Raw genomic sequence first — 11,087 nt, 5'->3', positions numbered from 1 at the left:
GCTTTATAAAATGACAAAATCTACTACTATCTCTTCTTCTATTTTGCACTAGCTTACTTTCATAATCTATCTTCACTTTCCTCATTGCTTGCTTTGTGGTTCTTTGTTGCTTTTTTAAAGTTTTCCCAATCTTCCAGTCTCCCACTACTCTTGGCGACTTTGTATGCACAAGCTTTTAGCTTGAGGCCTTCTTTTATTTCCTTAGTTACAGGCGGCTGGCTCTCCCCACCCTTACTGTCCTTGCTTTTAACTGGAATATACTGTTGAGCACCTTGAAAAATCTCTTTCAAAGTCTTCCACTGATCCCCAACCGTCTCAACATATCTCCTGAGTTCCCAGTCTCCGCCAGCCAACTCCTCCCTCATCCCGGTGTCGTCTCCCTGTAAATCCCGTCCCTCAGAAGGTTCCCCAATAATTTCCCTGCCCCTGACGGAAAGGACTCCCACTTGTCAGAATTGGTTTTCCCTGCAAGCATCTGTTCCCAATCTACTTCCCCAGGTCCTCTCTCATACCATTGAAATCAACCTTTCCCCAATTTGTCCCACCCTCGATATCCCTTGGGCTGAGAACAGACCCAGGAGAACGTCCTGCACCGGACGGATGAGAATGAAGTCCGACCTTCCAAGTTGGGAGACTGCCACGGAGTCTGCCTCGTTTACCAATCGCGTCCCGCCCGGCTCTTCTCTGTGGACGCAGCCTGTGCGGAGAAGAAGAGAGACCCTTCCTCTTCCGTGAAAACTGCCGTTAGTTCAGAGCTGCCCAGCCCCCCTCTCCAGCCCATTGCCCATCCCGCTGCTCCGTCACCCAATGCCATGCCTTCAGTACGCTGGGACCCTCGGCGAAGGTCAGTCGGAGCGAGGCGGCCATGGAGCGCCTGAAGACCTGGGGGAAGTCGCGGCCGACGAAGACGTAGGGAAGGGGGTTGAGGCCGCTGTTGAGAGAGGCCGGACCGAATCTGAGGACTATCAAGTCCAAGTTAATGCGTGGGGAGAAGGCCATGAAAAGGCGGCAAACAGTGATGGGGAGCCAGTAGACAATAAAGGCAGCCACCACAGTCACGATGAGGCGGACGAGCTTCCTGGACTTGGCGAACTGGTCCCCGAGCAGCCGCCGGCCACTCAGGATGTAGCAGGCGGTCATGATCGGAACCGGGAGGCCGCAGCTCAAGACGGCCCAAGTTACCCCGTTGACAGCCCAGGTATGGTCCCCGAGATACGGAACAATCTGCTCAATCAGCAAGTGGCGCAGGGACATGAGGAAGGCCAGACCCCAGGCCCTGAAGCAGGCAGCACCCACCCAAGCCAGGCGCAGGTGTTGGCGGAACCAGATGGGCCGAGTGACGGCCAGGCAGCGAGAGATGCTGATCAGAGTCAACAGGAAGGTGCTGGCGGACATGTTGAGAGTGACGGCGCGGGAGCCGAACATGGAGAGGATGGGATTTGGGGGCCAGAAATGATCCACGAAGGCGGCCACCAGGAAGGGCGGGATGAGGCAGTAGGTCAGGTCCGCCACAGCCAGGTTCAGGAAACACACCGTGTGGACGTTCCTCTTCATTTTGAAGCCCGACACCCAGACGGCCGCGCCCTTGCCGGGAACGCCCAGCAGGATGACCAAGGACAAGATAATGTACGCTGGCCACTGAAAGCTGAGGTCCCCGGGGGTGGAATCGCTGGAGGAGAAGTTCCCAGCGAGGGTGGAGTTGGACCGGTCTCCGGAGAGCGACATGGTGGGTCTGGCGGGGGAGATATTGTGGAGGTGAGAGGGGTGGGGAATGGAGGGGGAGGGAGGTAGTGAGAGGAGAGGAGGGGTGTCACTCAGAACAGAAATAGGTCCTTCGGCCCAACACGTCCATACCGACCGTTTTGCCCATCTCCACCAATCCCATTTGCCCGCATTAGGACCGTATCTCTCTACACCTTGTCTATTCAAGGGTCTGTCTGAATGCCCCTTAAACGTAGTCACTACGTCTGATTCCACCCCTCCTCTGGCAGCACCGTCCCGATATCAACCACTCTGTGTAAAAAAACCTACCCCCCAGATCCCCTTTAAACTTCCTCCCTCACTCCTGAATCCCCTGCCCTCCTGTTGATACCCCCACAGTGGGGCAACAGTTTCGGATTATTTACTCTGCCTCTCGTCATCTGATATACTCCTATCGGGTCACCCCCTCAGCCTCCTTCGCTCCAGGGTAAAACAGTCCCAGCCTCTCCGATCTCCCCCCAGCACTAAAGCCCTCCAATCCAGGCTACGTCCTGGAGAATCCCCTCTGCACCCTCTGCAGCCCAACCACACCCTTCTTGTGGTGTGGTGACCAGAACTGCACACACAACTCCGTGCGGTCCAGCAGGTGTTTTATAAAGTTGCAACGTAACGTCCTAACTCTTGTGTTCTCTGCCCCGACCTGTGAGGCAAACATGCCGTACGCCTTCCTCACCACAATATCTGTGTCAGTGATTTCGTAAGAATGTCCAAGGCATGGTCAGTAATTTGAAAATTACACTGAATTAGGTGGTGTCGTTGACAGTGACGGTGTTTATCGGGATTTACAGAGGGGTCTCGATCAGCTGGGTCAGTGGGCCGAGGAATGGCAAATGGAGCTTTATTCGGATAAATGCGAGGTGTTTCATCCTGCGTAGGACTTTCACAGTGAACGGTGGGGTCCTGGGGAGTGCTTTAGAACAGAAAGACCTTGCAGTACGAATGCATGGTTCCCTGAAAGTGATGTTGCAGGTAGACAGGGCGGTGAAGAAGGCGTCCGGCGCGCTGGCCTTCATCGGTCAGGGCACCGAGTACGGGAGTTGGGTCGTGATGTTGCAGTTGTACAAGGCGTTGGTGAGCCCGTATTTGGAACTTTATGTTCAGTTTTGTTCAGTCGGCGAGAGGAAAGATGCCATTGGGGTGGAAAGAGCGCAGAGGGAGATTTATGAGGATGTTGCCGGGACCCGAGGGACTGAGTTATGGAGAGAGATTGTGCAGGTTGGGACTGTTTTCATTGGAGCGCAGGAGAATGAGGGGTGATCTTGTAGAGGTGTATAAAATCATGAGTTGCAGAGATAGAGTGCAAGCGCACGGTCTTTGTCCCCAGGGCTTCGGAATCAAGAAGCAGAGGGCACAGGTTTAAGGAGAGAAGGGGAGACCTTTAATTGGAACCTGTGGGGCAACTTTTTTCACCAGGTGGGTGGTCCATACATGGAAGGAGCCGTCAGAGGAAGTGGCTGAGGCAGGTACATTAGCAACATTTAAAAGGCACTCGGACAGATACATGTATAGGAAATGTTGAGGGATATGGGCCAAATGCAGGCAAATGGGACCGACTGAGATGGGAATCTCGGTCGGCATGGACCAGTAGGGCCGAAGGGCCTGCTTCCGTGCTGTGTGACTTTATGGACTTGAACCCCTTAGTCTCCCTGTTCATCAACGTTCCTCAGCACCCTCCCGTTCGCTGTATGCGTCCGACGCCGATTTGACTTCCCAAAATGCATCCCCTCGCGCTGGTCGGGATTAAGTTGCATCTGCCGACTCTCCGCCCGACTTTCCAACGGATCTGTCTCCTGCTGTAGCCTTGGACGCCCTTCCTCGCCCTCCACAACACCACCGACTTTCGTTTCCTCCACAGACTCACTAATCGGACCTCCCACATTCACATCCTGGTAGTTCATACGAACCACAAACAGCAGAGATCCCAGCACCGATGCCTGGGGTACACCACTGGTCACAGACTCCCAAACACAAATCATCCTTCCACCCCCTCCGCACTCAGCCCCCGATCACCAAGCCAACTGTGGATCCAATTGGCCATCTCCGGGATTCCTTCCCGGGACCTCTCCTCCTCACCTTGGACGCTGCTCTCCCTCGGGATGCAGCCCACCTTCCCCGGAATCTCCGGCTCAGTCCGTGGTGCTGGCACCTCCAGATATTTGCAATCGGATTCAAAATCGTTACGCCCACAAGGTACTAACCTTGATGAGGAACTGCGCAGCGACGGACGGTGGGATTCTCCGCGGATCCACGTGGATCGGGGAAGGGTGACGTGTGGCGGAGTTGGACTCCGGTCTGGCAGAGGTGCTGAGTGGGGACTTGGTCCTGTCTGAGGCTCAGGGACAGATCAGTCACCTCGGGAGAGAGTCACACACTGTGGGGTCGAAACTCAGAAAGCAGCTCAGTTTGGGAAAGTTGGGTCGATGACACCAGGAGACAACTCTGAACTAACTCAGCAGAGAGCAACGAAGTATTTCCTTTATTTCTGAGAAGTAACGAGGAACTGAATTTTTCTGTCTAGTCTTTGCCCTATATTTAAATACTTTATTACAAAACACAATCTACAATACTACAACAAACATAGAGAGTATAACAGTGACTAAACACAGTTACTAACACAGGCAAAATGAAATGAAAAATCCCCATCTCTACCAAGGATGGCGTTTACCCCCTGCGGTGTACAATGCTCCCGGACCGACCCAACTTCCCCAAACTGAGCTGCTTTCTGAGTTTCGACCCCGTGGACACAGCATATTCCTTCTCCACGGCTACCCGGGCACGGACATAACCCCGGAACATCCCTCGGCAGTCCGCCCAGGCAGCTCCTTCAGCCTCCTGCTTCCAGGACCCACGGATAGCCACCTTAGCTAGCCCCAGGAACAAGGTCACCAAGATAGCCTCAACCCTCCTTGCCCCCCTTGCTTACTGGATGACCACAGATAAACAGGGTGGGGCTAAAATGCAACTTGGTGCAGCCCCCGCAGACATACTTTCCGTATTTCTTCCTTTTACAATATTTTTTATTAAATCCATGAAAAAATAGGGTACATGCATCAAAAAAGAGAACAAAAATACTACTGAATACATTGTGTTAAATCATGCTTAAGATCACAATACTCTGAATTAATAATCACGTGTACTAGTTAGTTAATAAAGAATAAAATTGAATATTTCTATTATTAATAAAAAATCTACCCCCACTACCAAAACCGAAGCTGTTGGATAAAAGAAATGAGAAGGAAAAAGCCTTGAAAGCTAACAATATCAGCCAATGTCTGTCGTTCAGTCACCAAATCAAAGGTTCTGAAAATGATTCAAAAAAGGTCACCACGGCTTTTGTAAATCTAAGTTAGATGCAGAAATTGAACATCGGATCTTCTCGAAATTTAGGTATGCATAACATCCCGTAACCACTGAGCATGAGTAGGCAGAGTGACTTCCTTCCATTTAAGCAACACAGCCCTCCTGGCTATAAGAGAAAGTAAAGCCAGAATGTGTAGATCAGAAGCCTTCAAAGTTATATATTTTTCTCCAACAATCCCAAATAACGCAGTCAAAGGATTAAGTTTAAAATTTATTTTAAAGAGCACAGAAAAAGTTTGAAACACCTCTGTCCAATATTTTTAAGACTCTGGCATGTCCAAAACATGTGAATTAAAGAAGCCTTTTTATTATTGAATTTATCACAATAAGGAGATACATACAAATAAAAAGGGGATAGTTTGTCTTTAGACAAGTGAGCTCTATGGATCACTGTAAATTGAAGGAGAGCGTGACGGGCGTATAATGATGAAGTATTGGCCAATTTTAAAATTTCATTCCAAGTGTCCTCAGAAATTGATATCTACGTCTTGTTCCCAAGCGTTTTAAGTTTTATCTAAAGGAGCCTCACTCATTCCTAATAACCTGTCATAAATATTAGATATTGAGCCATCATAAAAAAGGCTTCAAATTAAAAATTACATCTAGTAAGTTCTTATTAGGACTCATAGGAAAAGAGTGTAAGTGAGATTGAAGAAAGTTTCTCATTTGTAAGTATCGGAAGAAATGAGTTTTTGGTAAACTATAATTGGTCGACAATTGTTCAAACGAAGAAAGATTTCCTCCAACAAACGGATCCTGAAAACACGTAATACCCGATTTGTCCCACTCTTTAAAAACTACATCAGTCATAGAAGGTTTAAAAGAATTAGAAAAAAATAGGACAAGACAAAGAGTATCTCGATAAGCCAAAATATTTTTAAAATTGCAACCAAATCCTCAAGGCATGCTTAACTGCGAGATTATCAGTTAGTTTGTTTAATGATAAAGGAAGTGTAGAGCCAAGCAGAGAAATAATAGAATTTTTTTTAACAGAGTTAGCTTCCAAAGAAACCCAAACTGGAAAATCCTCATGATTAATGTAATGTAGCCAAAACTTAAGATTTCGTATATTGACTTCCCAGTAATAAAACTTAAAATTAGGTAAGGATAAACCTCCGTTCTTTTTAACCTTCTGAAGGTGAGCTTTGTTTAATCTAGGATGTTTGTTTTTCCATATGCAAGAAGATATAACTGAATCAAGAAAATCAAAAAAGGACTCAGGAATAAAAACAGGTAAAGCCTGAAAAAGGTATATAAATTTAGGTAGAATTTTCATATTAATAGAATTAACTCGGCAAATCGATGATATAGAGAGAGCTGACCAACTTGATAAAACCCTTTTCACATAGTACAGTTAGGTAAGAAAATTTTCTTTAAATAAATGTTTATAGTTTTTAGTCATCGTTACGCCTAAATAGGTAAAATGATTTCTTACAATTTTAATAGGAAGGTTAACATCAGATTATTCAAAGGAAAAAGTTCACTCTTATGTAAATTCAATATGTATCCTGAAAACTGACTAAAACAGGTAAGTAGAGAAAGCATAGGAGGTAACGTGGTCTCAACATTAGATATAAAAAGTAATAAGTCATCAGCGTATAACGAAACTTTATGGGTAATACCTCTTCTAGAGCTACCAGCGATATCTCGAGATTCTCGAAAAGAAATGGCCAAGGGTTCTAAAGCCTAATCAAAGAGCAAAGGGCTCAGAGGTCATCCCTGACTGGTTCCACATTGAAGTTTAAAAGGCTTGGAATTTGAAAGTTAGTCAGAACTCGAGCAGAGGGGGATAAATGAAGTAATTTAATCCATTGGATGAAATCGGGCACAAAGTTAAATTTAAATAAGTAATTCTATTCAACCCGATCAAAGGCCTTTTCAGCATCCAGGGATATCACACATTCCGATATTTCCTTCGAGGGTGAATAGATAATACTCAATCATCGGATATAATTGATGGTAAAATGTTTTCCAATCTGCAAGCCAGAACTTTAAATAAAATTTTAACATCCACATTAAGTTACGAAATTGGTCTGTACGAAGAAGATTCTTATTTCTCTTAAGAATGAGTGAAAGAAAGGCTTCGTAAAAACGTTGTGGTAACCTACCCAATTTGAAATTATCCGAAAAAAGAGAACATAAATGAGGTATAAACAAAGAGGAAAATTCTCCAGGAAATCCATCAGGACCCGGAGTGTTTCCAGAGAGCAAAGACTGTACAGCCTCGGCGATTTCCTCAGAAGCAATAGATTGATCTAGCTGTTTTAGGTTATCGGCAGAAAATATAAGAACGTTTAATAGGTCAAAAAATATTCATTACATTATGATCTTTAGGAAAATCAGAATTATAAAGTTTAGAGTAGAATTCTCTAAAATTATCATTTATTTCCAAATGATCAGTTGTCCTCTCACCATTGGCTTTGCAAATTTCTTTAATTTGCCGTCTAGCAATAGAGGTTTTTAATTGGTTAGCCAGCAATTTACTTGTTTTATCTCCATGAATATAAAATTGATTTTTATCTTTTAAAAGTTGAATTTCAATTCGATATGTTAAAAGAAGGTCATATTTAGTTTTAATTTCAACTCGCCTCTTATATAGAGCAGGATCTGGATCCAGAACATATTTTTGGTCCAATACATCGCATTCAATATGCAATATACATGGGATCCACAGTGACTGGTAGTTTGGATTCAGAATTACTTGCCCATAGAAGTCAGGGGGTCGTGGTGGAGGGGTGTTATTCTGGTTGGAGGTCGGTGACCTGTGGTGGGATCAGTGCTGGTACCTCTGCGATTTCTCTAAAGGATTTGGACGAAAATATAGCTGAGCTGATTGGTAAGTTTGATTCGAGACAGAAATTGGCAGAATTAGGTGGTGAGGAAGCATGTTGAAGGATTCAGCAGGATACAGATCAGTTGGAGATGTGGATAGTGAAATGGGAGATGGACTTTATTCCGGACAAGTGTGAGCTGTTGTACTTTGGGAGGTCACGTGTCAGGGGAATGAGTCCTGTAAATGGCAGGGCCCTGAGGAGCAGTGATGTAGAGAGGGGTCTTAGGGCCAAGTCCACAGCTCCCTGAAAGTGGCCACACAAGTCGATAGGGTGGTGAAACAGGTCTACTCGCCTCCATCGGTCGGGGTGTTGAAAATAAAAGTCGGGAAGTCACGTTGCAGCTGAGTAAAACTTTGGCGACTCCGCACTTGGAGTACGGCGTGCAGTTCTGGTCGCCCCCGTTACAGGAAGGACGTGGAGATTGCAGAAGAGCTTCACCAGGATGTTGGCCGGGAAGACATTTTGAGCTGTTCAGAGAGTCGCACAAACTTAGATTGTGTTCTCTGGAGCATCGAGAGCTGAAGGGAGACCTGATCGGACTTTATTTAATGAGGACAGGCAGAGACAGGAGAGACAGTCAGTGTCCTTTTTCAAGTGTAGAAGTGTCAGTTACGAGAGGACATGCATTTCACTTCTTTAAATTTAACCAGCGTGGTAACTTCTACAGTTAACTTAACTTAACACAGCGACTTGACGTACACAGCTCTTCCGGCCAAACGAGTCTGCACCCCCCCATTTACACCCACGTCAACCTCCTCGCACGTCCTTGCAATGTGGGAGGAAACCGGAGGACCCTGAGGAAACCCACGCGGTCCCGGGGAGAAGGTACAAACTCCTGACAGACAGCGAGGGGGAACTGAACCCCCATCGCTGGTGCTGTGGGAGCGTCGCCCTAACCGCTACACTACCGTGCGTGAGGTGAGGGGATTTATGGAGGACATTCTTTCTTTAAACACAGAGAGTGATGAGAGCTTGGAACGGGTGCCAGGGGAGGGGATGAAAACAGCTAGTGGCGTTTCAGAGGATTTAGACAGACACATAAACAGGGAATGGGGGATCTGGACTGTGTACGGACAACTGGGACTAGTATAAATTAGCATCATGGTCAGCACAGACAGTATAGGCCGAAGGACCTGTTCTTGTGCTATACTGTTCTCTGTTCTGAACGCCCTGTGGAACTCTCTCCGCCCCAGGACCCCAACGGAGAGGTGGAGGACTCCCGCGTGGAGAGACGTCCACTAGGTATTCTGCCTCGGTTGCCGAACGTGCTCCTTCCCCCCCGTCAGGGGAAGTCTCTCGGGCCAGAATCCACGAGGCAGTGTCTGAGGGACGCTCACCAACGCTGACTCCCTCCTCGGCGAAGGTGAGGCGGAGCGAGGCGGGCAGGGAGCGCCTGAAGACCTGGCGGAAGTCGCGGCCGACGAAGACGTAGAGAAGGGGATTGAGGGCGCTGTTGAATGAGGCCACACCGAAGGTGATGAAGGTCCAGTCCCAAGAAACGGGTTGGGAGAAGGCCTGGAGAAGGCGGCAAACAGTGTTGGGGAGCCAGCAGACGATAAAGGCCGCCACCACGGTCACGATGAGGCGGACGGGCTTCCTGGACTGGGCGAACTGGTCCCCGCGCAGCTCCCGGGCAATCAGGAGGTAGCAGGCGGCCATGATCACCACGGGGAGGCTGAAGATTAAGACGGCCCAAGTTACCTCCAACGTGACTCCGGTCTTGTCCCCGAGATACTGGAAAATCTGCTCAATCAGCAGGTGGGGCAGGCAGGTGAGGAAGGCCAGGCCCCAGGCCCCGAAGCAGGCCGCACGCACCCAAGCCAGGGGCAGGCGTTGGCGGAACCAGATGGGCCGAGTGACGGCCAGGCAGCGAGAGATGCTGATCAGAGTCAACAGGAAGATGCTGGCGGACATGTTGAGAGTGACGGCGCATAAGAGGAAGTTCCAGAGGACGTGGATTCGGCGCCAGGACTGAACCAAGACGGCGGCCGGCTGGAAGGGGAGGGTGAGGCAGTAGGTCAGGTCCGCCACAGCCAGGTTCAGGAAACACACGGTGTGGACGCTCCTCTTCATCTTGAAGCCCGTCACCCAGACGACCGCGCCGTTGCCGGGGACGCCCAGCAGGAAGGTGAGGGCGGTGATGATGGTGAACAAGACGGTGGGCGCTGACCACTGGATGCTGAGGTCCCCGGGGGTGGAATGGCTGGAGGAGAAGTTCCCACCGAGGGTGGAGTTGGACCGGTCTCCGGAGAGCGACATGGTGGGTCTGGTGGGGGAGATATTGTGGAGGTGCGAGGGGTGGGGAATGGAGGGAGGTGAAGGGAGTGAGGGAGGGAGAAGAGAGAAGGGGTATCACACAGAGCGGAAACAGGACCTTCGGCCCAACACGTCCAAACCGACTTTTTTTTTTGCCGATTTCCACCAATAACATTTGCCCGCATTAGGACCGCATCCCTCTACACCTTGTCTATTCGAGGGTCTGTCTGAATGCCCCTTAAACGTAGTCACTGCGTCTGATAGCCCTCCCTCCTCTGGCAGCACTTCCCTGATATCAATCACTCCGTGTGTAAGAAAACCTACCCCTCAGATCCCCATTAAACCTCATCCCTCTCTCCTGAAACTCCTGCCTCCCGTTGATACCCCCACCGTGGGGAAAAAGGTTCGGAGTATCTACCCTGTCTCGTGATCTGATATACTCCTATCGGGTCACCGGTCGGCCTCCTTTGCTTCAAGGAAAACAGTCCCAGCCTCTCCGATCTCCCCCCAGCACTAAAGCCCTCCAATCGAGGCAACGTCCTGGAGAATCCCCTCTGCGCTCTCTCCAGCCCAACCACACCCTACCTGTGGTGTGGTGACCAGAACTGCACACACAACTCTGAGTGCCGTCTAACCGGTGTTCTGTAAAGTTGCAACATAACGTCCCAACTCTTGTATTCTCTGCCCGATCTTGTGGGCAAACATGCCGTACGCCTTCCTCACCACAATATCTTTGTTTAATGATTTCGTGAGAACGTCCAAGCATGGTCAGTAAGTTTGCAAATGACACTTAATTAGGTGGTGTCGTTGACAGTGAAGGTGTTTATCAGGATTTAAATAGGGATCTGGATCAGCTGGGTCAGTGGGCCGAGGAAT

At 48.7% G+C, this 11,087-nt stretch overlaps 2 protein-coding genes across 2 annotated transcripts; both read right to left on the bottom strand.

Annotated features, from left to right (window-relative positions):
• Nucleotides 1-744: 744 nt before the first annotated feature.
• On the bottom strand, nt 745-1,725 carry LOC127566563 (C3a anaphylatoxin chemotactic receptor-like). The gene has a single exon (XM_052008979.1). It carries the CDS (start codon nt 1,723-1,725, stop codon nt 745-747), a length of 981 nt encoding a protein of 326 aa, XP_051864939.1.
• Nucleotides 1,726-4,422: 2,697 nt separating this feature from the next.
• Nucleotides 4,423-10,214, bottom strand: LOC127566562 (C3a anaphylatoxin chemotactic receptor-like). The gene is made up of 2 exons (XM_052008978.1): nt 9,293-10,214; nt 4,423-4,625 (listed from the first exon to the last, which is right to left on the bottom strand). The coding sequence occupies exons 1-2, from the start codon at nt 10,212-10,214 to the stop codon at nt 4,423-4,425; spliced, it is 1,125 nt and encodes a 374-aa protein (XP_051864938.1).
• Nucleotides 10,215-11,087: the final 873 nt, after the last annotated feature.

Source organism: Pristis pectinata, chromosome 43, assembly GCF_009764475.1.
Source record: "Pristis pectinata isolate sPriPec2 chromosome 43, sPriPec2.1.pri, whole genome shotgun sequence".
NCBI classification, from domain to species: Eukaryota; Metazoa; Chordata; class Chondrichthyes; order Rhinopristiformes; family Pristidae; genus Pristis; species Pristis pectinata.
This window is presented reverse-complemented; position numbering and strand designations above follow the sequence as displayed.

Excerpts from the sequence above, each read along its gene's own strand:
- LOC127566563 (XM_052008979.1), bottom strand. The coding sequence starts at position 1,725 with ATGTCGCTCTCCGGAGACCGGTCCAACTCCACCCTCGCTGGGAACTTC.
- LOC127566562 (XM_052008978.1), bottom strand. The coding sequence starts at position 10,214 with ATGTCGCTCTCCGGAGACCGGTCCAACTCCACCCTCGGTGGGAACTTC. Across the intron at positions 4,626-9,292 it reads CGAGGAGGGAGTCAGCGTTG|CTAAGGTGGCTATCCGTGGG; the intron begins GTGAGCGTCCCT and ends TCCTGGGGCTAG.